The 25,492-nt window shown below is 44.6% G+C and overlaps 1 protein-coding gene across 2 annotated transcripts in view; it reads left to right on the top strand.

The window, feature by feature from the left end:
* The window catches only part of ITGA9 (integrin subunit alpha 9), a 339,039-nt gene that overhangs the window by 33,925 nt on the left and 279,622 nt on the right, over positions 1-25,492 (top strand). For both annotated transcript variants that reach the window (XM_006124025.5, XM_075921785.2), the window contains exons 5-9: positions 5,234-5,301; positions 13,877-14,006; positions 15,659-15,744; positions 18,327-18,395; positions 24,797-24,934. In XM_006124025.5, the coding sequence (XP_006124087.2) occupies positions 5,234-5,301; positions 13,877-14,006; positions 15,659-15,744; positions 18,327-18,395; positions 24,797-24,934 (491 nt within the window). The remainder of the gene's footprint in view (positions 1-5,233; positions 5,302-13,876; positions 14,007-15,658; positions 15,745-18,326; positions 18,396-24,796; positions 24,935-25,492) is intronic.

Below are 25,492 nucleotides of genomic sequence, written 5' to 3'. Positions count from 1 at the left end.
TTTGCACTTGGGATGGCTAGTCTCTTTGCATGGTGCCCAAAAAATTGTTATGGAAGTATCTAAAGGTATGCATGCCAAGCCTGAGTGACCACACAAATCTTTGGATAAAGCCTTTATCCAGCCTCACCTCATCTTTCTATGGTTTTACATTTGTTTGTTGTCTCCCCTGTGTAAACATGAGTGATCTTGCCTACATGAACTGCATCTGTTCTGTGGATAACAGAGATCACTTTCCAGGGCTACTATCTGGTATCATTTATCAACAAAAGAAGCTATAACTAAAAATAATAAACAGCTATCTTCTTCAAAGGGTTAGGTGTTTACATTGCAAAAGCCTATGCAAAGTTTTTGCAGTCTTGGAAAATTGACACTTCCGGGGGTTTTTTTAATGGCCAAAGGAACCAAAAGTATAGGATATGGGATTAGATTATAAGTGAATGACTGAGAGATTACAGGGCAACTTTTCAAGTAGAGGCCCAGGGTGAGGAGAGAATTTCCACTGAATGCACATGTCCCATTTAAATAAAAAAATACATTCTTGTGGTGAGAATCATAGGGCTTGAGTTCAGTGTTCCCATTAAGCTTCACAGGTGATTAATCAGCCCCGCCCAGTCAGAGGCTCAGAGCCTCAGAGGGAACACTGCTGGAGTTGGACATACGAAGAATATCTGAGAGATGCTGGCACAATCTTATTTAAGGATGAAAACCAAACTCTTAACAAAAACGGGCTCTTGCAACATTCCTGCCTGACTGGCATTGTCCCAGAAAAGTTATGTTAGAAAGAGAAAGCCGTGACTGTTGGTCCTCATCAAATAAAAGTTCAGAGTAACATTGTGTGCCTCTTCTGGCTGGTCCCTCACCCACTGTTACTTAGTAATAGAAATGTAGCTGTGTTAGTCTGGTCTAGCTGAAACAAAAAACAGGACGATGTAGCACTTTAAAGACTAATAAGACTTGTTATTCTCCACCACCACTCTATGCCAGGGCCCACGTCTCTCTCAGATCGTGGCACCCTCCTACCTGGGTACTGTGGCACCCTCCTACCTGGGTACTGCCCCTACTGCAGTGTCCCCACACTCTGGAGTTCTATTCCTCTACTGCAGTGTCCCCACACTCTGGAGTTCTATTCCTCTTCCTCTGGGGACCCTCAATCCCCCTCTGTCTAGCTTGCCTCTGACCACTGCTAGACTTCATCTAGGCCCTGCCACAGGGGCAAACTGCACTGGCCGCTCGTCATTTGGCAAGGGGATATGGACCTGCTGCCTTTGCCTACCCTGGCTGCTCCCCCTGCAGCCCTGGCACTCTCAAGGCTTGTTTCAGACCCTGCACCCTGGGAACGTTCCTGGTCAGAACTTTCCCAGCTCTGCCGCCTTTTTCCTCAGCCCTACTATTCTCAGGCCTTGTAGCACGGTCAGAGGCTAGAGCTCCCCAGCTCTGTCTGCCTGTTCCCTGCAGTACCCTGTCTCAGGAAGTCTCTGCTTCCTTGGCAGCTAGGTCCTTCCTGTTTCCTAGCTAGAGCAAGACTGTCTCCACTCCATGAGCCTTTTTTTATACTTGCCTCAGCTGGGCCCTAATTGGCTATTATCTCCTGCAGCTGCTTGCTCCACAGCTCCAGCCCTCATCCAGGGTGGGGTTTAATCCCTTAAAGGGCCAGTGTAGGGTATCGATTTTGGCCAACCCGATCCAGGACTAGAGCCCACGACCCCGTGCTTCCCAGGTGAGCGCCTTATCCCCTAGGCCCTGTCACAATCAGTTATTAATAAACACAAAATCCTCCCTTACCAGGAGAGGTTAAGTCCACAAATGTCTGTCTGTACTAGGCTAGTAATAAAGTGGTGGAGAAACAGGTGAACTGCTCTGAGAATTTCAATTTTAAAGTAAATTTTGATATATTCCTAGCGAGGTGCTGCCTTAAACTATGAATCTGAAAGATGCACTGTGCCAGTGGACACCAGTGGAACCCTACTGTGTGGATCTAGGGGTTATCTACTCGTGTGTTACACCAGGCAGATCAAGACTGGACTTTCCATTGTTTCTACCATCAGACCTGTCACTCTTAGCTTCAATTTTAGCAGATTCTGAAAAATTGAGAGGGCCCTCACCTGTGACAAAAATCACATATTAATTTACTGAGTCAGCTTTTTATACCTTAGGTGCTTTTACTAGTGTGAAATGCTAAAATAATTCTTAGTCCTCTCTCTATTTCCTTTAGTATGTCTTAAAAAAGGCTTCCACAAGGAGACCGGTGGTTTATTAAGTTCTTTTGGTCTTTAGAATAACACACTCCATGAGGAACTAATTTGGTCCTAAAGGGGTAACATGCCAAGCAATTCCTTGTAAATTCCTTTGTAATTTAGCAAGGAGTTAATGGTTACTTATTGTAAAGTGTTACCAGGCTATATGGTGAATGTTTTTAGAAACTGAATTACTCTATTTCCCTGGGGACCCTTTTATCCATGGGGAAGATGTTGTAATATGCAGGAAGTGGCAATATAATAGCCATTGCACATTCATTTGTTTGGTAAAGCTTGGAAAATAAAGCTAAAAAAACTGAGATGGGCCCATTTGGAGCCAGATTTGGATTTTAAACACTCCGAAGTTCAGGGTGTTTTGTATGCAAAGTTTTGATTTGGCCCATTGTAAAGATTCTGGTTCAGATTTTGAGAGTTCGGGGTTGTTTGTTTTAGAAGATATGGTTCCTGTTCCTCTCTAGAAAATAACTGGTGAATAGAATGGAATAACATTGCTGGAGATTGATTTTTAGCACCGAGACACATTGGTACACCAGTAAATGCTTCCTCAGGGCCAGGAGGAAAGCAAGGAGTTTTAGTGTTTAGGGTAAGGATGTTAGGGACTAGTCAACTATCCGATAAGCAAATGCTGATCAGATAGTTGAGTCGATGAGTCAATTCTCCCCCCTTGCTGCCTTCACCAGAGGCAGCAAAGGGGGGGAGAAGAAGGGGATACTTCAAAGTGATAGCGCCACACAGCTGATCCCGGGCTCAGCTGTGCAGCGCTGCCCTTCTGAAACACTGTGGCAACGTTTCAAAGCAGCACTGCAAGGAGCTGAGCCCGAGCTCTATGTGGCACTGCCTCTTTCAGGGGCAGTGCTGCATGAAGCCCAGGGGCAGCTATGTGTGGCGCTGCCACTTTAAGGGGCAAAGCAGCACCGCACAGCTGATCCTGGGCTCAGATGTGTGATGGTGCCCCTCCAAAACGCTGCCATGTTGTTTCAAAGGGGCAGCGCCATGTGAAGTCCAGGGTCATCGGAGACTCTCAGCTGATCTTGGACTCCGTGCGATATTTCCATGGGACCCTGGATCAGCTGGGGAGTCCCCAGCTGACCCTGGGCTCCACGTGGCATTTCAAAGCAGCAGCTCAGCATGGAGCCCAGGGTCAGCGGGGTACTCTGAGTCTCCTGCTGACCCCGGGCTCCATGAGGGCACTTCCACTTTGAAGTGCACAAGAGCCCCCGCTGGGGACTCTTGTACATTTCAAAGCTGCCATGTTGCGTGCAGCCTGGAGTCATCAGGACTTCCCGCTGGGCCCAGGCTGCATGCAGAGTTCCGCATTCCTCCTTTGAAATGTACAAGAGCCCTAGTGGGGGCTCTTGTACACTTCAAAGGAGGAATGCAGAAGTGCCTATCGACTAGTTGAGTACTCAAATAGTAAATTAACTGATATTTAACGTCCTTAGGTCAGGGTGCGGCTTGCAGGAAGGGAGTTGGCAGTGTGGAGAGAGGAACTCAAAGCTCAGCACTGAAAACTTGCACAGATCGAAGGAGCACTCTATGCTCTTTCAGAAGTCCTGCCTCCCATTCAAAGACTGAAAGAGAATCAGAAGTATTAGAGAGGAGAAATTTGTGTCGTCCACCTATGGAGCTGACTGCTTCCTTTAGAGTTGTCCCACACTTTATAGGGGATCTGCTCATTTGGCTCTGAAGAATAAACATTTTACATTCTGTTTCTTCCAAGAATTGTAGAGGCCAAAAGCAGAGTATGAAGTAGTTAGTATGCAGCCATAGCTGCACCAAAGTTAAGGTTGTGTTACAGATTTCCATTTTAACAGGAGTTTAAACCTTGATGGTCAGTGACATTAGCAGCATTAAGGGAGAATAACTCCCTAGCTCTGTGGAATGTGTGATCATGTGGTGCACCATTGACCTCTTGATGCAAAAGCATAAGAGATCAATGTTACAGTTTTGTGTTGGAGTGCAAGTTTGGTGAATTTGGGGTCCTTGTTTTTGGTATCTATTAGAAATAGAAACAAAACCTTATAAGAGTTGAAGTGTTTTATCAATAGCACTGTGAGAGAGGAAATGAACACAGAGATCTTTTCTCTCCGTTTCTTTCTTCTATTTGTTTACTGTTGTGAATGGATGGACTGTGTCCTGCCACTGGACCTAAATTTTATTTTCTAATAAAACTGGGAGGAGTGCTGGTGTGATTTGTTTGGTTGGCTGAATACACCAATATTATAATGCTTGGCACTTTTATATAGTATCTCTTAACCGTGGAGCTTACAGGACTTTATAAAACCTAAGGCTCTCCACGCCACATTGCATAAAATACACAGCTGTGTTATAGTTAGGTGTAGTAATACTTAACTATATTTTACAGATGGAAAGTCTGATGCACAAGAGAGGTTAAGTGACTTGCCTAAGGCCACACAGAGAGTGAATGACAGGTCTGGAGAGAGAATCCAGATATCCTACTCCCTTGTTGTAACCATTAGCCAACATTTACAGCCATGTGGTTGGACAGCTCAGGTGAAACAGAAAAGTGTATTGCCTTAAACTACACAATTATAATTGAATAGGCAATATTGCTGCTTGTGGTATTCCACTGAGGCCTACAGCATTCAGTTCCTCGGTCTGCTTTCTTTCCTTCTTGCTATTGTCCTGCCAGTCATGTCCTGTAACTGACAGTGGAAGCTTGCAGCTATGTAGGTTCACACGTGGGATTTTTTTGGTGCTGATATTCTTCTTCAGTGAAGTCCAGTCAACTGTAAATTTTGGCCATATCCACATACTGTGGAAGAGAGGCCTAAATTTCTGAGGTTCACTGAATTCCTGAGATTTTCCTTCTTTGGCTCCAGTTAGTCTTTTTTGTGGCTTGGCACTCAGCAGTACATGTGAAATGAAACAGGGGAACTCAGCAAACTGTGAGCCGCATGCAGCTGGCATGGAATTACATGACTGTGGTTTGTTTTCTTCCTCCCCCTCCAATCTAGAGTATAAGAAGAAATACGGGGAAGAGCATGGCTCGTGTCAGGCTGGAATAGCGGCTTTCTTCACTGAGGTGGGTAAAGGCGGTTTTGATGAAAAGTTCAAGCTTGTGGAGGCATTTTCCTGCTTATTTTGCCATGTGCACTGGGAAAGACTGTAGAAACAGAAATGTGCCATCAGCAGTACTCTATGCACGTAGCATATTTCCTTTTATAATGTTCTGACTTCAGCAATTCAGCAAACACCCATTTTTAACGCTCTCTCCTCCCACAGTCCTGGAAATGCGTCACTGTGATATCTAATATATGAAATAAAACACATGAAATAATTCTTACATGAAGGGATTTAGGCTTAAGTACCCCCAGTGAAAAATGAATAAACTCTGAAGATTCTCTCGAGAGAATATTTTTATTACATGGGTCCCACAGTCTCTCTCTGGATTTCTTCTTTATTTATCCTCTTACATTTTGCTTGTATGAAATGAAATAATTTTTAATACAGGTTGGACCTCTCTGGTCTGGCATTCTTGGGACTAGGGTTGCCAGGTGGTCGGTTTTGAACCAGACAGTCCAGTATTTGAGCTTTCTGTTTGAGAAACAAATTGAGAAAATATAAATGTCCGGTATATTCTATATAAGATGTAATGCAGATTGTGATGTAATGTCAAGTGTGTCCGGTATTTTTGTTGAAACCATCTGGCAACCCTACTCGGGACCTGACTGTTCCCAGACAAGGGGATTTGCTGGACCAGGGGAGGTCCCTCCCCTAATGGCCCGTGCTAAACCACTTGCTTGCCCTGCGGCTACCGGGCTGGAGTTTCCCAGCTGCAGCCGAGGTAGGGCTCCCTGGCTGCAGCAGGGGCCAGATCTCCTCACTTCGGCATCTCCCTCCACAGTGCTCCTCCCCTACCCCTCCACCATGCTACTGCCTCATGGCTAGACCTCCCTATACCTGGACTCTTTGGTCTGGTGGGACCAGAGAGTCCCAGTTAAGGGAGGTATAACCTGTAGTTCATAAATTTAGTAAACACAGTTTAGAAAACACAGTTCAGAAAATTTAGAAAACACGGTTTTCTGATGTCTTATCTCTTCTTGCTCTATCAGAAAGGCAGAACTGATGTTGTGGAACTGCTTTTCAGAGCCGTAGCTGGCAGTTACATACATGCTAGGTTAACTTAGTCCTACATATAACACCATTGATCTCATGTCAGAGACATCAGGGATGAACTCAGTTCATTATTTTTGCAGTGAAATTTGTTTTTGAACTTCCCCAAAATTAGAACATTTTATTCTAAATTTCTCCATAGCATTCATATCAAACACAAACTACCTTCTTTGAATGGTACACCTGTTTCTTTTCAGAATTTCTTCTGTCTTTTCCTGTTTTAAAAGCCAAAGATATACCACGGAGGAAAGAGTCTGTTTCCCTCTTCATATGTGATTCAATAAGGGTGGAGTTCTGTAAACTTTTCTCACTTGGTCAGTCCTTGCTCAGGAGGATAGTTCTTTCACTATTAGCAGGACTACTTGTGTGAGCAAATATTTCATGATCAGATGTTTAAGGCATCCAAATAGATTTTACCTGTCTCATGGTATAGAATATTGTCTGCTGTATTTTTGGAAAAATTAAAACAAATACAGGTTGAACCTCCCAAATCCGGGACACTTTGCTCCAGAAACATCTGTGTTTCAGCACGGATGCTGCTGGATCAAAGAGCCGCTGGAGCCAGCCGAGAGAACATGGGGCTTGTGAGTCCTGGCTGGACTAGAAGTGGCTAGGTAGGGAAACCCTGGCATCAGAGGGGCCACACAGCTTCAGGGAGCCTCCCTCCCACCGGGGAGCCCCAGTGTCAGTAAGGTCAGGTAGCTGGAGAGCCCCTGGCAGCGGGGCTAATGGGAGTCCGGGAATCCCTGGCAGCAGCGGAACTGAGATGGCCAGACAGCCCGGACTGAAAAACTCTTGGCAGCAGTGGGGCCAAGCAGTGGCTCGGGCGCTCTGGCTGAGGTACCCTGGTGGCAGGGCCAGGCGACAGCTGGGGTGTCCCGGCCCCAGCAGGCAAACCCTCGGTATCAGTGAGGTCAGGTGGCTGGAGAGTCCCTGGCAGCAGGTTTGGCGATGTCTGGGTGGCCCGGGGCTGTGAAACCCTGAGGAACTGCTGCAAGTAGTAGGGCAGGTGGCCCTGGCTGGGGAACCCCTGGGAACCACCAACGCAGCCAGCAGGCAGCAGGACGGGGAGCCTCGTCTGGGTCAGCCTTAGCGGGGCAGTGGCAGGGTGTGGAGTCATCACTGGGGTAGCCATCAGGGGAGGCTTGACCTTCCCTGGTCCGGCAAATTCCCTGGTCCAGGACGGCTCAGGTCCCGAGTGTGCCAGACCAGGGAGGTCCAACCTGTGTTGAGTCCATTTTTTCCCACAGGGAGTAGTGAGTTTTGAACGCTCAGTTTGAGAGGCATGAGGGGCAGAGAGTGGATTCCCAATACATTCTCCAAGTCAGGCCTCTTCAAGTTATCTTAAGCTGGGCTTGTAACATTTCTATGCGTGTTTGAAAATCCTGGCCTCAGTGACAAATGATGATCAATTTACATTGATTCAATATTGAGATGGGCCTAAGCGGCAACATTAAGACTTTGGACTAAACTTTCCTGAAGTGCCCTGTTTAATCCAGTGGCGAGATGCCTGTGACTTCTGCTGATACACTGAAAGATGCTAATAGCATGATCATTAATGGTTCATTTACTAAAACAACTATAGATAACTTAAGCTTCTATTCAGTATCCCTGTTCATTAAAAAGAAAGAGGAGGACAATATAGGGATGGAATAAGATTGGTGAGATCTGAAAAGCAGCATAAAATTAGGGTTTTCTCTTTTCAGTTCTCCCCGTTTTCTTATATTTGTCTTTCTACTCTAGTCATTCTTATGCTCCTCCTTCCCTGGGTCTGGTTCCTTCATCTTTAAAAGTAGTCAGTAGTTTTCTATTGTTGTAACTTCAATGTGTGCTGTGGCCATTAACCCGCTGGCTCCTGGGCTGTCCTAAATCAGCTACTTTGGTACTATTCCTTCCTGTTAGTGACTGCCAGAAGGTGCAGCTTTGAACTGCCAGTTCAGAGAACTTGGGAGAGAACTAAGGGTATGTCTACACTACCCCGCTAGTTTGAACTAGCGGGGGTAATGTAGTCATCCGCAGTTGCAAATGAAGCCCGGGATTTGAATTTCCCGGGCTTCATTTGCATGAAACTGGCCGGCGCCATTTTTAAATGCCGGCTACTTCGGACTCCGTGCCGCATGGCTACATGCGGCACGGACTAGCTAGTTCGGATTAGGCTTCTAATCCGAACTAGCTGAACGCCTCTGTGGAACGAGGCGTGTAGCCCTGCGGCACGGGGTCCGAACTAGCCGGCGTTTAAAAATGGCGCCGGCCAGCTTCATGCAAATGAAGCCCGGGAAATTCAAATCCCGGGCTTCATTTGCAACTGCGGATGACTACATTACCCCCGCTAGTTCGAATTAGTGGGGTAGTGTAGACATACCTAATAGAGTCATAGCAAGAGGAGCAATAGCAGATGCAGTAAGAACATTTTAAAATTCATGAAGATCAGACATGTTGGAGACAATGGAAAAGGAGAAGAAAAGAAGTGACAGAGCCAAGACTTGACTGGAATTCAGGTGACTTCAGGAAATACTAGAAGGGAATCTACGGGCTTAGCTATGTGGTTCAGCAATGTTCACAATGTAGGTGTGGTTTCCAAAGCGCGCTAATGTATTGCACACCGGTCCATCTAGACCCTTGTGGTGTGCCCTAAGCATTCCCTAGTATGCTTTAATGTAGTGCTGTTTGAAAAAGCAATATGACAAATGCACTAGGGAACTTTCAGTCCATGCCATCAAGGCCTACATAAGCCAGTTAGTATGCAATGCATTAGCACATATAAAAACCACACCCACAGAGTATGCATTGCCCACCGTGTAGGCAAACTCAGGTGTAACGTACATTTTCTTCCTGTTCCCTTATTGTGTATATATTACATCAATTTAGCCTTCCTAAAGATGTAGTTAGGCTCACTTAGGCATGGTCTAAGCTAGACCTGAAAAGTCGGGTTAAGGTACGAAACTCCAGCTATGTAAAAAAACATAGCTGGCGTCAGCTTACCTTATGCCGAGCTTGGTGCCATCTTCACAGAGTAAGGCCAAGAAGGAGCTTACTCCTTCCCACTTCAAGGCTTACCAGAGCCAACATGAGCCACCCTCAGTGGTTGATTTAGCGGGTCTTAACTAGACCCACTAAATCGAATGCCAGAATATCAATCACTGTCATGGCAAGCAGAAATGTGGCTGGACTTAATTATTCATTTAGGTTCCCTTAGAAACAAGATCAGACTTAGAGGTGATGTGTAAGGGCATATCTATGCTACTTGGAAGATCGATGCTGAGGTGGTCAATCTTCTGGCATTTGATTTAGCGGGTCTAGTGGGGGCATTCTAAATCAAATGCTGAGGGCACCCTCGCTGATGCTGCTCCTCACTGTTGTGAGGAGAAAGGGAAGTCAATGGCAGCATTTCTCCCGTTGTCCTCCTGCAGTGAGGACAGCACCCTAGCTCAGCTTAAGGTACATTGACTCCAGCTAAGTTATTTATGTAGCTGGCATTATGTACCAAGCTGACCTTCTCCGTAGTGTAGACCTGCTCATAGTTAGAGCCCCTTACACTGAGTTAGATGCCCGTGAAATTGCTTGGATTGTTTTTGGGTTCTTAGGCTGTGACCATCACTGTGGTAGCTGATGTCTAAGGGAGTGTACCTAGTATTTATGTGCCAAAGAGGTGTAATTGAAATGTCTCCCCATGCCTTCTGGTATGGAAGGCAGAGCTCTCCCAGACCTCAGCAGAGTGGCTATAATTAGCATTAGAAGTTCCACGTAGAGTGAAAGGAGTCTAATTTACACCCCCCATCAGATCTGGCCCTGAGGGTTTATTGTCTCGGTTAGTATAAACAGTACTAGTGTACGTTGCCTGGAATGCGATATTCCCAAGTACACTGGGAATGGGTGGCAACCCTTGAGGGAATGGCCTTGTGTCTGGTAACAGGAGACTTGTCAGCAACAGCTGTTTCCTGGCTTGTCTGCACTATCAAGGCTGCTTCTTTTCCCATGCTGTAAACCTCTCTCACCAGCTTAGTTCAAAAGATGTCTTTGAACTTTTAGTGCTCCTGCCTTGTGCAGCTTCAGGCTGAGCAGGAAATGTAGATAAATGACTTCTGGGTCAAATGGGCAAGCCCTTCTGTACACTCGTGCACTCAGTCCTGCTGATGCTAGTTGTTTCTGGCAGGGAAAATCCATTGGCCTCAAGGGCACAGCCACTCCCAAGAATAAAACGTGTAGCCAAGTACAGCTCTTTCTTTCGCTGTGTATTGCAATCCATGGCTTTGTGTGCCATCATGAAATGCCCATATTAAGCCTCCACTGGATTGGAACACTCTAGTACAGGAGGCTATCATCAGTCTTCTGATAATGGGTGCTGTGTTACTGGCCTGATTACTGGGTTACAATTCCCTGTGACCTTTTCTATAAAAAAACAGGTGACGAAAAGCAGCTGTCTGTCAGAACAGTGAAGGAACAAGGAAACTCTGTAGCACAGGCTTGTTGGATTTCAGAGCATGGCTGCATGAGGCACAGATTTACATACACAGTCACACAATTGTACAGCAATAAGTCATGGCTGAGCTGCTCTGTCTTGTCAGAGCTGGGAATAATGCTTATTACGTTCATCAGTGATGTGGCAGAGAATTTCCTCCAATGCCCTGTGGGTTCCCTCTGAATGTAGGGAAGTGAATATGGGATTTCCCTCCCAAAGCGCTAGCTGCCTCATTTCAGTCGTATACAACAAATCTTCAGTGACTAAAACATACATTAAAAAAAAATCCTGCCCCAAGAGGTTTTACATAAAAGCAGATGATCTAAGAATCCAAGGTGAGATTGTCTCATGCTTACACTTGGTTCTGTCCCCTGAAGAAAAAATGATCTATCATTTCACCATCCTGAGGTGGTCCATCATGCAAACAACACTATCACAACTGCTTAGATTTTAGTTAAAAGATACACCTAAAAAGGTGGAGGGCAGTGCATCATTTTTCAACCTGCTGTGATTAGAGATGTCTATTTTATATCTTAAGAGTATCCTAATGTCCAGGTAGGATCCCACATTTGAAAACTGGGCCTAGACTCTGTCACTTCAGCATTCTTCTCCCAGAGACGTCATTTTTCTATATCTCATCCCTCTGCCTTGTAGCTTCACCCCTCCCTCTCCCCACTCTTAAGTCTGCCTCCTGCCCCAATTACTTTCTACTAGGGATGTTAAAAACTAATCGACTATCCGATAAGCATTTGCTTATCGGATAGTCTTTTGACTAGTCAACTAGTCAATATCCGCTCCCCCCCCCCCCCCGCTGTCTCTATGAAATAGAGGCAGCAAAGGGGGGAGGGGAAGGTTCTTTAAAGTGGTAGCGCTGCACAGCTGTGTGAAGTAGAAGAAAAGAAAGTGTGGTTTTCCAGTAGCTGTGGAATACAGTGAGGGGGTAGTCTCTCTCACTAGCAATGAGCTTGAACACCTTATTGGCTATTTTTCTAGGGGATGAGGAAAATAGAAGACAATTTTCATTCAGTGCTCTTACATCAGAGACTGTCCTGTTCTTATGCTGTGCTTAGATTAACTCCTATTCTGCCCTTTCATAGTTCAGCTAATTAAATCCTTCAAATGTGACTCTAGTTTTTTCAGCTGTGCTTGGCTTTCAGCCAGGAATCACCATCTGTATGATTTCACTCTGAGCTGAGCTTGTTTTGTTCTTTTCCACCCCTACCCCTGTATAGTACATGTTTGTGGCTCTCATTGCTGATTAGAAGGCTCCCCTTCTCTTAACTGGAAGGATGGGAAACTTCCACTTGCAGGGGCCCATTTGAACCTTCTTTGATTTTAGTTCACAAGACTTTGTTCAGCCTTAGTTTTTCTTTGAATGTGTCCAGTCCAAGAAACTCAGAGTAAAACTCAGCTAAAATGTGAAAACCACCACATGTTTCCTGATTTGAGATAATCCAAAGTATAACCATCAAGTGCCCTGTGGTTTTCACCTGAAATCATCCCTTGACTCAGGTCCCTTTGAAAGTCAACAGAAGTGTGTGCCTCTGGCCTGAGTTTGTACGGTTCTACACTCAACACACACACAGATTTTTAAACACACTGAGACTATCTAAATCAGTGTTTCCCAAATGGTGTTCTGGGGAACCCCAGGGTTCTGCGAAGTGAAAATAGGGGTTCTTCAAGAAAATTCCATTACAATAACATTTTATGATTAAAAAAATTAATATTTAAGTATTTATGAATTTTACTGAAACCAATTTTCATTTGTGTTGATCTCAGGACCTTGTTTAGCATTTGTTTATTATTATCCTTACTTATTTGCGGTCTACTTTTTCACTTCCATGTATAAGACTGTTATTAGGGGTTCTGCAAAATTCTTTCGAGTTTATAAGGGGTTCCGTTGCCAAATAAAATTAGGAAACACTGATCTAAATGTTTAAGATCCCCATAAAATCAAATGATCTTAAATACATTAGTCCAAACTCTCTTGACATAAAGATCAATTGACTTAGAGCAGCTGAAGAACTGGTACTTTGGTCTATTTTGACTCTTGCTTGGACTTTTTGTTTGCAATAGGTCTGTCATATGGAAGCTGCAAGCTGGAAGCAGCAGGTGGGGAAGTAGATCCAGGGTGTTTGTTGAATGAGCAGGTGGATTCTGTAGCTTGTAGTGGGCTACGTCTACACAACAGGCTTTTTGTGCAAAAACTTGTGGAGCGTCTACCATTGCATGCACGTTCTTGTGCAAGTAAATTTACAGTAAAGTGTTGGAAAAGAGGGCTTCTTGCGCAAGAGTTATTCCTCTCCCTACGAGGAATAAGCCCTCTTGCGCAAGAGCTCCTGTGCAAGAAGGCAATGTGGACGGGCAACAAATGTTTCTTGTGCAAGGAACCCCATGGCTAAAATGGCCATCAGAGCTTTTTTGCACAAGAGAGTGTCCACATTGCCATGATTGCTCTTGCGCAAAATCACATCTCTTGCGCAAAAGACAATGGCAGCGTGGACATGCTCTTGGGCAAGTACTTTTGCGCAAGAACTCTTGCGCAAAACAGTTCTTGCACAAGAAGCCTGCAGTGTAGACGTAGCCTGAATGTTTTGGTGCTTCTTAAGAGTCGTAAGAGGCTGAAGCCCCTGGAAAGAACACTTGTTGGAAAGGTGTGTTCATAGGCATGTTCAGTAGCTAGTGAGATTGATTGGGGATGCTTCCTGTAGAAGCCGTAGGAGGGTTCAACAGAGGGGTATTAATTTTAGATGTCATGCCAAGGACAGTGATTGAATGGGAGCTCAGGTATTTTCATGGTGGGGTGAAGGGCCTCCGCTATTGGTGAAATCTTGCTTAGAGGACACTGGGGATGAAAAGTACTATATATGTACAAGGATAATTCTGACTCTTTTCTGTAGGCAGATGTATTATTTGAAGCCTTGGTTTAAATCTCCCTGTAAAACATTATGATAGCTCACTGTGATTATCCCTTTCATATTTTTTTTCTGGTTTCTGTCCCTTCCTGTTTCCTTTTCTCTCACAGGAGCTAGTCATCATGGGAGCACCAGGATCTTTTTACTGGACAGGAACTGTGAAAGTGTTGAACCTCACCGACAACACCTATTTCAAACTGAATGATGATGCTGTGGTGGCCAGGCGGTACACATATTTAGGCAAGTAGCTCTTTCGATCCTGATATCAGGATGGAAAGAGGTTTAAATAACGATGCAATTGTTTTTCATTGGAAAGAATGTCTTGTTGATGGATAGTAAAAGGATAAAAGTATAAGTGGCTGGTTTAAAATGAATGAGTGGTCCAGTAGCACCTTAGAGAGGCTGGTGGGTTACTTGATAAAATATATAGAAAACAAGCAGTGAAGGACTTTCATTTGTTCATTTCTCACTCCCCCAACATTATATTTGCTGGACTATAGAGAACAGATTTGTAATGAGAGGCCGTATTGTCTAGTAGACTAAGTAACAGACTGGAAGCTAGGAATGCCAGAGTTCTAGTTGTGGCCATATCATGACTTGCTGTGTAGTTTGGCCTAAGTGGCTTCTATGTATCTGTATAATGATTAGTTCATTTCAAGCAATGAACCAATTTATTAATGATTGCTAGGGAGTGGAGTGGAGGGCTAGGTAGTGGAGCAGATATGGTAGGAGTTCCATACACTAGGGCCGTGTCTAAACTATACCCCTCTGTCGGCAAAGGGATGTAAATTAGACACATCGGCAGTGCAAATGAAACAGGGATTTAAATATCCCGTGCTTCATTTGCATAATCACGTTCGGGTGCTGTTTCGAACAAGCGCCATTTCGAAACTGAAACCGCGGCTTAGCTGCGGTTCTGACGACAGCAGGGTGATTTTTCAACAGATCCTGTACTCCTCAAAAAACGAGGAAAAGACTTGGAAAGCGCCACAGGCAACTGTTTGATTAATACTGTTTGACTAAAAATTCAGGCTGATTTAGCAGGTGCCACTCAATGATAGTTAAGTGAGCAATGGGTATATATATTTAAAATTATATGTAGATTTTTTTGACTGATTAGACCTGAATTGCAGTGTTGATCATAGGAACAGGCGACCCATAATTCACAACGGAGGAGTGAGCTAAATACAAGACATCCTTAAAAGGGAAAGAAACCCAGTTCTCTCCTTAAATTCCTTTACACTTATTATATATCATTTTTATTCTATGAACAAGACCAAATATTTGATCCACGTGTTTCAAATGCACTTTCTTTCTTTGATCTACACTTCTGTTTTAAATTTTTCAAGCATTAATTCTTATGGCCTCTTCATCTATTGTTTTGTTTTTTCCTATGAACTGAAAAGGCATTTGATTTTTGCATGCCATGATGGGCAGTTACTTTAATTGAGAGCGCACTATTCTTTTATACATAAGTCATTCACAGGCACGTAAGCTATTTTTTCCTGATGATGAGGTGACTTGATTCTCTGTGTGCAGATTTTTTGTTTTTATTGCTTCTCAATCCTTTTCCATCTTGATTCTTAACTTACTGTCTTTCCTACTTATGTCTGTCCCCCGCCTGGCTCTCACCTACACCTTCATCTTTTTGGCTTTTGAAAAAACAGTTGAGAGCTTATTGTAATTTTCTGCTGTGATGGACATGTGAACTGCATGTTGGCAAGTTCCTGTACAATGTGAGTGCCTGCTGCTTTTTGCATGACGCTGGGTATTTACACTCCAAGAGGAACTTTGTAACCTGATTAGTGTGATCCAGATGGCTGACCCGTGTCTCACTTTTTTCCTTTTTTTTTTCTCTCTTCCTCCATCACCCCACCCAACCTCCTGCACAGGATATGCAGTGACAGCAGGTCATTTTTCCCAGCCGACTACCACAGACGTTGTAGGAGGAGCTCCCCAGGATGGAGGCATCGGAAAGGTGTGGATTTTACTTAAACAATGATGCGGTCAAATGTGAATGGGTGAAATATATTGACTGGCTTCCTCTACATTTAATGAACAAAGAGATTTTTTTCCTGACGATTAATTTTTGAGCACTTTCTGGGAAGAGGTGAGGTAATTTGACGAGGTCCTCAAATTTAACCTCCCCACCCCATGTGGAGTTCCTTTCTTATCCTCAAAAATCTTTAACATCTTGCTTTTAAAGAGACATTGTTAATTAAAAATGCCTCTTGTCTCTGAAGTTTTTAAGATATTTTGGTTAACATAGACCTAGTTTGTGCTGGTGGGCTGGTTGGCATGGACTTATCAGAAAGGAAGACTGATGCATTCTGAAAAGTGTGTATGAACAAGTGCTACTGCCTGGCTGGTGAGCACACAGGTGCCAGAAGGGTTGATGGCTGGATAAGATGGACATAAGATGAATACTCAGCCAGAGCACTTGGCCAGAGACTGAGCCAAGTGGGGCTCAATTTGCAAGGAAGCCCAGGTGCTTTTGGGATTTGCCATGATGACAACCTCCCTATAATAGGAATTATAATTACCCTATTTTTCTAATGGGGTAACTAAGGCTGAGGGATTAAGTGACTTATCCAAAATTACAGAGCAACTCAGCAGCAAAGTTGGAGTTTAATACTCAGAACCCTTGGCTCCTCATCTCTTCTGGCTATTTTGAAGTCTGAGGTAATCTCTGTCTTCATGTCATCGTATCTAGATTAATCTCTTTCCTGCCCATGCTCCACCTACCCATGTGCCGAAGGGCAATGCTTACGATAGGTACAGTATTTATTGTATATTTCTCTGAAGCAAGTCAACTTGGAACTCCATGTGCATCCGAAGATTAAGTGCCCATTAATATCTCGCGATACAATTTAATACTCCAAGTCGTTGATTCCGAGGATCAGCCTTACAGCCGTGTCCTGTTGACTCCATGAATGCCTGCTGCGCAGAAATGGATGAACTGACTTCAGATTCTGATGTTGCTGCCTTGCTGAGCTAACAAGACACTCAGGACTTCTGTGGAGACTTCTTCCTTATTGCAAGTGTAACACACACTCATTCTGAGTGTGGTCTGCTGTCCCATCTAGGGCACCAAGACCACTTACAGAGAGAATAATGAGTCGGCTCTACAGCCTTAGCTAATAGTCAGCTAGTTGGTTTTTAGCTCATGCGGAAGAGGATCATGCACTAAGCTCCAAAGGTCCCCAGTTTGATCAGCATTACACAAGCAAATGAGAACATTTTTAAATGTTATGTTCTTTACTCTTTCTGATCCTAAATGCAAAATGTTAATGAGCTGCAGTACTGTTCTGAGATTTTAGAAAGACAGTGCTAATGTCTTGCAGTATTCCAGGAGTGTCCTTGCCTCTCTAATGGGCAGATCTAATAGGCTAATACAGATTCTCCTTTTTGATCTTGCATTGCTGTATTTATCTATATTGCAACCTAATCAATTAGCCCAAAACCCTGACAAACGGCTTATAGTTGAATGTCACCTAATCAATACGTTATAACTAACTCTCCATGTCTAGCCTTGTTCATTTTGTCCACGAGGAAGATATAAGTTGTATCATGATACAAATCTCCCTGTACTTACTTCAAGGAAGATGTTTCATTTCATTCAACCTTGCTCAGTTCCTGCTGGTTTAATGACCCAGCTATCTACCTGCAAGGTTGCTCACTATGACTTGTTTGCCATTGTATACGAATCTGTCATAACATCCTGTAAAGCAGAGCGAATGAAATGGAAGCCATTTTTAAACAAGATTCTCATGCAAAATAATACTTTCTGAATGAGTAACTGCATAAACAATATGAAGGTTAAGCTACATGAAAAACAGCGCAGAAAGAAAAACCAATTTCAAAAGATATCAACATGGGGACTGACTCATCTCATAAGCGCATGCAGTCTAGAACATGCAATCCAGGACATATTAAAAAGAGTATTCTAAGAGTAACCTGTGTTACAAATTAGAGTGCTTCTGATATACACTGTAATTTTATAACATCTGAAAAAAAAAATTGACCAGTAAGGTGCTAACGCGTTCACTGGTGTGATTTCAGTCTTTACCTTGACCCTTGCTAAAACATCTTGACATTTGTCTTGCTACCTAGACTGCACACTTTTTTGAGGGAGGGGATTGACACAGAAGGTGGGGGTAAGAAGATCCCTATAACTAGTCAGATTCTCAGCCCTGGTTGCTCTGAGGCACATTGCTATTGTTTTCCAAGAGACATTTGCTTAGATTATGGTTGTTGTGCATTGGCCCTTTTTAAATACACCCAAAGCAGCATTAAGATACTGTTTAAATACATGTAATGACAAGGGACCTCTTACCATTGGTACTAAAATGGAATTTCATTTTTGCTTTAGAAAAGGCAGGAGCATCACCCTGAATTTGGAGTTTGGCATATAATTAATGATCACTTTATTACAATGAGTAAAAGTATTTATGTGTCCAGAATGCACTGATGAATTCATAATATTATAAACTGCTTATCTATAGGGCCATCCTTTGGTCAGTGTTTGAAACTGCTTTTGTTTTTGTTTCCATTTGATAGGTTTATATTTTCAGAACAGACAGGCGATCGGGCTCCTTAATAAAGATTTTTCAGGCATCCGGTAAAAAGGTGAGAGAATCTTGACAAAAAATACTGTGGCTATTTCATTTGTCCAATTATTTTTAATTAATATTTAATTTAGGTGTAAAAATCTACCAAAGTCCTAAAGCCATCATTTACACCAACCACATTATTTTCTATCATAGCATCTTTACAGAGCTGGAATTGTGAGGTGAAAGGTTTGGTATTATTTTCAATTAAAAGTCCTGTTAGAGCTGATAAAAACTTACTTTATGTGCAGGGCAAGTTACTCCTCCCTCAGCAATCCTCAGTGTGAATCTGCAGTGTACCAGCTTGCGGCATGCTGGGGCTTTCCCTGGCATGGTTCATGTGAGTGGTTGCTGTAGTAGCAAGCCGGTGTACTGTCGACTGGCACTCTAGCTTGCCGTGCAGTAACTTGCTGTGTAGACCAGCCCTTGGAGGGTTCCTGCCTCCATAATAACAGAGATTTTCTGTGCTGAAGTGCAAGATTTTGGGCGTTCTACAAAACTGTGGACGACAAACAAGGAAAAAGGCAAAACCTGTATAGCAACTGATTCTTATATGGCCAGACTTTCTCTTCCTATCCCTCCGAAGAGGAGGGCACATCAGGGTTATAGTAGTGGGCTGTAGACCACCTCCATTCTGTTGAGGAAGGATTGTTTTCCTTTTCCCTCCCTGCGTCTACTCTGGGTGGTAGTCTGAGGATTTGTTCTTTAGAGTTAACCTTGGTCCTTTGTTTTAACATTCTGGCAGAACTAGTCAAACCCCACTTCCCTGTGTGAGGCCATACTGGGGCAGGGAGAAGTGCACCTTCTCCTCGACCAGGAGCCATGGCGGTGATTGGCAAACAAATGCACAGCAGATCCAGCTTTAGGTAATAACAGGAATGTGCTTTACTTAGGGATAAAACCCTGAGGAAGAGCCTCTCGGCCTAGTTTATGGATGCCTAGAAGGAACCGCTTTTTTTCTCATAGTCAGAGGGCAGGCACAGAATGGACTCAGGCTCTAAAAGAGACCCAGACCCTGCTTAATATATAATACTAATTGAATTTGGCTACACTAGTTGAGTTTATCAGCCTGTCTTTGGGACACTTTGTTAACGTCTCAATGAATCATAAACACATTCTATAGAAAGTTCTTAAACACCAGGGACAGGAGAAAATCCCCAGGGTGAATAGGTGGTGATAGTGTCTCTTAGGCCTCCACTATTTTGCTTTCCACTGACAGGTTTTTTCCATCTCAAATTTCTGTGCTGCTCTTTCTGAGTGCAACACACACAGAACTGTCAGGGAGTTTTCTGGCTACTCAGCCAAAACTTTTGTTTTCTTAATTCAGTCTCATTAACGTTCCCTGTAAGCTGTGCGGTTAGGTGGCTGCCTAGAAGAGAATCAAATGTTGCTCAGCTGACCAGAGCAGAGCACCCACAGCTGACCAACACAGCCAGCAGCATGGTTTTCTATTAATGGTGCACATCTGCACATGCATTGGTGCACATAACAGTTTGTTCTGTACACGGATGAAAGAAATTAGTGGAATATTGTTCACTGTACCCAATTATAAATACTGTTAATAACTGCACCTCTTTACAAATCATTGAAGAATATAAACACTAAAGTGTCATGTGCTGCATTTTTCATTTCTTGTAAAATCTGTAATTTTTGAAAAAAAATAACAAATGCATTCAAGGTGAAATGCAATTTGATGTGCACTGCTCTGTTAATGAGTATTGCTGGAAACTAAATCCAACCAAACACTGTTTTAGCACCAAAGGTATGAATTCACACCTCTTATATCCCAAGCATGCTTAACATAATGTTCAGGCCATTTTCCCCTCTTCTTTTGTTAAGGGTAAAAGGTTTCGAAATCAGCTATGGAAAAGAGTTAATGCAAACACGTGGTTACAAATAAAAACACAGGCAGAAATGTAAGGTTCTCACAGTAACATGAACTCACCCACATTGCACAGTTGGGTAAATAACAGCCTGAATACATATTGGCATGTTTTTCATAACTCAGAGTCTCTGCCCATGAGAATTTAGTTTTAAAACATTACTGGATTAAAAAAAATAAACAACAAAAATCCCAGGGGGAATTCAACTACAAAATAACTAGTGAGTCAGATAATGGTAAAGATCTGTCCTTGAACTCACATAGACACACAACTCTGAGTTACACACTGTAATGCTATCCTTCGCTCACCCCACTGTCCTTATGGCTTCCAAACAGATCATGCAATCTTACATTCTCATCTTCAAGACTAGAGTGGTTGCTGCCTGTTTCCTGTCATTTCTACCGGTATATCTACCCAGCAGCTGGGAGCGGGCTTCCCGGCACAGACAGACAGGCAGGGGCTAGTCCAGCTTGAACTAATGTGCTAAAAATAGCACTAAGGCTGCTCCCGTTTGAATGGGTTTTATAGTTGGGCATCTAGCTTGAGTCGCCACCATAGCCATGCTGCTGTTTTTAGCGTGCCATCTGGAGCAGTGTTAGTACAGGACTGGGTATCTGTGCTGGGCAGCATGCTCACAGTAGCTGTATTGGATATACCCCCAGACTGTCTAGAGCTCTGCTTCATACACCTTAATGTGTCAAGGCACAAATGTAGGACTCAGAGTGTGATGAAACCCCCAAATGAACCCTTAAAAACATGCAGTATGGCATATACTGTGAGAGGCGTACTTAAAAAACAAGTAAATAACTTTGTAACCTCAATTTCGTGCTTCTCCATTTCTGATGTAAACAACTGGCAACGTTAAAAGTGCAGGGTGAGCAGATTAATGTGGAAAGCAGATGGCTTTTGGGTTAAAATTTGTGATATCTGTTGAAATGAGACATTTGGAGGTACGCACTAGTACAGGGGATGGCAATAATTTTTGGCCAGGAGCCACTTCAGAAATTTTTGAAGTGGCCCCAGGCCAGCCCGGAAGTGGTGGGACCTCAGGTGGAAGGGCTGGGGCCAGAACATTTACATGCTTCCCTGCCCACAGACCTTGATTGGTCTGTGGATGGAGGGGGGGCGGTGCATGAAGTCTTTGCCCCCCGCTCTCCCTGAGAGAACCACCAGCTGTTCTGAACATCTGTCTGTTCCCTGTAGGTGCCCGCACCCCTGGCATTGGGAGAATTGCATGCTCCCTCCCCTAACCCCAGGTCAATCAGGGTCTGGGGGCAGTGGAAGCACGTGAAGTCTGCCCCCACCCTGCAAGGGAGCGCTGTGCTTACAGTCACCTGAGCAGCAGCTGGTGGTTGACTCTCAGTCCCGAGCCCCTTGCAGGGTGAGAGGAGACTTTGTGCACTTCCTTCCTCCCACAGGCCCTGATTGGCCTGGGGCCGGGGGAAAGCGCAAAGTCTCTCACTCTCTGCTCTCTGATGCGCAGTGTTTTGGAGTCAACCCTGGCAGTTAACTCCAGTGTTCACTCTAAGATTTTCCACCCAGGAGTGGAGTGAGTTTTGTCTTGTGCACCAGTATTGAGTTTTTGCGCTTTTGTTCAGATGTGTGTCACTGTGGCACCCAAGTTATTAATAAATATCTTATAAACCTCTCCCTTTCTCCCTCTGTTGCCATGTCTCCCACCCTCCCCTTTCCCCATCTGCTCATCTGGTACCTGCTGCCCCCCCCACCCCTCACCCTCCTATGCTGTCCTGGCTCCTGCCCTTCTCACTCCCTTTGGAGACCTGCCCCCCTCCCCATGCTCTTTGACCCCTGCACCAACCCTTCTCTTCCCCCTGTGCCCACCCCTCTTCTAGCCCCACACTGATCATCTGTAGCTACCCCTTCCCATTCCTTCTAACACATTCCTCTATCCACCTGCCCTGCCTCTCTCCTCTGTCTTCTGGTGCCTGTCCTTTCCCTCCATGTGTCTGCCCTTCTGCTTCCCCCCCACTCCCGACAATACCCTGGCACCTGCACCTTTCCTTACCCCTGCTCCTTCCTGGTGCCTCCCCCTTCCCTCACTGTCCCTGCCCTCCTTTCCTTCTTACTCCCTGGTGCCCACCCCCTCACCACCCTCTGTCCCAGTTCTTATGCCCTTCTGAGCTCTGACACATGACTTGCTCCATTGCCTGCCTTCATCATGCTCACCCTCCTTTCATTTCCTTTTCTCCTGGCACCCACTTCTCCCCTCTCCTCTTCCTTCTTCTTGCCTCCATAGTCCCTCCCCTCTCCCAAAATCACCCTGTCCCTTCCTTTCTCCTACCTCCCACTGACAGCTTCCCTCATATCCTTCCTCCCACCCTTTCTCCTTGTTGTCTCCTCTTGGCCCCCTTGCATTTGTTTCTCATCCACCTTTGGTGCCTTCTCCTTTCTTCTCCTGCCCTGGCTCCCTCCTCTGCTCTAAGCACAAGCCCCTTCCTCTCCTTACCCACCTTCCTCTTAGATCTCCCCTTGCCCCTTCCCTAACTTTTTACATTCAATATGGAAAGCAGTTTGTGGGGGCTGGAGCTGGGGCCCCGGTGCTGTTTTTAGTACCATGGCCCCGGGCCCCAGAAGCTCCCATAGCCCTGGCCCCAGCTGCTCCTGGGGCAGGACTGCATGCCAGGATTGGAGCAGATGCTGCCTGTGGTGCTATTTTTAGTACCGCGGTCCCTGCGGGATCTGGGTACTAAAAATAGCACCATGGGCTGCCCCGACTCCAGCTGGAGTAAAGCAGCAGCCTCACAAGGCCCATTCCAGCTAGGGCAGCCTCATCAGAACAGCATCACCTCACATGCCCCGGCTCCAGGTGGAGCAAAAGCACAGCCGCCCACCGCCAGGAACCCACCAGGCCACCAGCTGCTGCTGCCACCGCTCAGCTTCCATCCCAGCAGGGATGGAAGGAGTGTTGCTGCACAGCTCTTAAAATGACATAGGTGGACCTAAAATTTTTAGTGTGCAGCTGCGCAGGAACACTGGTTGACTCTAAGCACCGCGTGCTCCCCCATCACAAGGATCCGGGGTCGGGGGAGCAGCAGGACTTCCTCAGGCTGGATCAACCCACATGGCGGGCTAGATCTGGCGTGTAGAGGCTCCTTTGCCCACTCCAGTGCACTAGTAGATGAGCTATAACTATGCCCTCTGAGCATGCACTGGCTTATCTTGGCCAGTTGGATGAACTAAGGACAGTGTCTGTTTTTCACTTTCAATTTCCTTACTTCTTATTTAAGTCAAATTTTAGATGTGGTTTAATAGGGTGTTAGTATTTAATGTCACACAATAATAGTTATTTGGAATAGATCTGGTAATACACCTAGGTCTTTCATTCTATCTTTTCTAAATCTCCCAGCCTGATAGTGTTCATTGTAGACAGAAAGCGAGTACATTTTTAGGGCTTGATTCTGCAAGTTTGTTGCATGAAACTTGCTGAAACCAATGGCAATTCTGTAATCAGGATCACAGCCTGACCTTAGGCTGGCTGGCTAGCAGATGGAGGGTTGTATGGATATGTCAACACAACACACTAACTACAGGCTCACACTCGGGGTCAAGCCCCTCTTATACCCACAAGGAAATTAATCTGAGTTGGGCTAGGGACCCTGCTTGACTGTGACTCATGCCTTTAGCAGGGACCACTGACCTAAGAGGCCTGGTGTGATGCAGGACAGAGTCCAGACATTTGCAGTGGGGCACGAGATTCTGGTTTGGAGAGTCTATTCTACAATCTTCTGGGGCTATGTTTCCCAATCTTTCAGTTTCAAAACTTGTCAAATACAGTGTCTTGGGGTATGTCTAGACTACATGCCTCTGCCGACAGAGGCATGTAGATTAGGCTACCCGACATAGTCAATTAAATAAACATGGCTGCCGCGCTGTGCCAACGATCAGCTGATCCAGCACAGCGCAGCAGTCTAGACGTGGATCTGTTGGCTGAGGAAGCCTTTGCCGACCGATCCCTTATGCCTCCTGAAACGAGGTTTACAGGATCGGTCGGCAAAGGCTTCCCCAGCTGACAGATCCACGTCTAGACTGCCGCGCTGTGCTGGATCAGCTGATTGTCGGCACAGCATGGCGGCCATGTTTATTTTAATGAAGCGAGTGAGTCCAGAGTGGCATGATTTTAGCAAGTGCTGAGTTCTGTGACATTGGGCTTCCCACACGTGGGAAGTCTAACAAGTGAGAAGTCATTAGCCACTTGTGAAAATCTTGACCCAGGCTGTCAATTCTCTTCTACATTTTAAGACATTTGCCAAGCAAATGCTATTCTAAAGTAAGGCCGCTTAGTGCCTCTTTTAAGTGTGTCTTGGGATCTGAGTTTTATCCCCTTTACAAAACATCCGAGCTGTAACAGTAAAGTGCCTAATGCTTGCCAAAAAATTCTCTAAGATTTCTCCTTAGGACTGGATGCTAGTGTGAGACAAAGCAGCAACTCATCACTTGATATTTAAAAAAAATAAATGATTTCCTCCTGTGTGTGGGCAGATACTGAATGCTTTGTTGTGACTCGGCTTGGTTACAGATGGGCTCTTACTTTGGCTCCTCCTTATGTGCAGTTGATCTGAACTCGGATGGACTTTCAGACCTGCTGGTTGGAGCACCCATGTTTTCTGAGATCAGGGATGAGGGTCAAGTCACAGTCTATATCAACAGAGGAAATGTGAGTATGTGAAGTGGATGAGCATGTGGAAAGAGGGTCAGTTCAACTGTGGTTTAAAATGGAATTTGGTGCATATGTAGGTGTTTCCAACAAAACATGAATTCAGGCAAAATTCATCTGGTATCATGGTTTCTTACAAACTCTGGAGTCAGCTTCTGGTCATGAAAATGTCGTGACTCTTGAGAAAACTTGGGAGAAATTCTAGTTTTATGTTGAAACTTGGTGGTATTGGTGGATTTGCATGAGGTTGATGTCAAATTCAAGTAGAAACCAGCAGATTTGACCAGAGTTACGCTTTGTATTTTGGATACTCATTCAAACCCACAACTCAGAACAAAACAGAGACTTGAGAACCCCTGTGAAGAGAAACCAATGAATAAATGTGTATTATTATCTGATACTATTTATTGAAAGCCTATGGCAGAAAGCCCCTTCAACTGAACCTGCTGAATTTCACATTGTACAACTGTAGTCTTCGTTTAATCTGAGTTTGGACTTCCCAGATTAGCAAAGACAATTACTAGTACAGAGTGTGTAAAAGATAATGAGGCATATGTA

Source organism: Pelodiscus sinensis, chromosome 2 (assembly GCF_052426305.1).
Source record: "Pelodiscus sinensis isolate ZL-2025 chromosome 2, ASM5242630v1, whole genome shotgun sequence".
Classification (NCBI taxonomy): Eukaryota; Metazoa; Chordata; order Testudines; family Trionychidae; genus Pelodiscus; species Pelodiscus sinensis.
The sequence above is the reverse complement of the archived record's forward strand: the minus strand, read 5'-3'. Positions and strand labels throughout refer to the sequence as shown.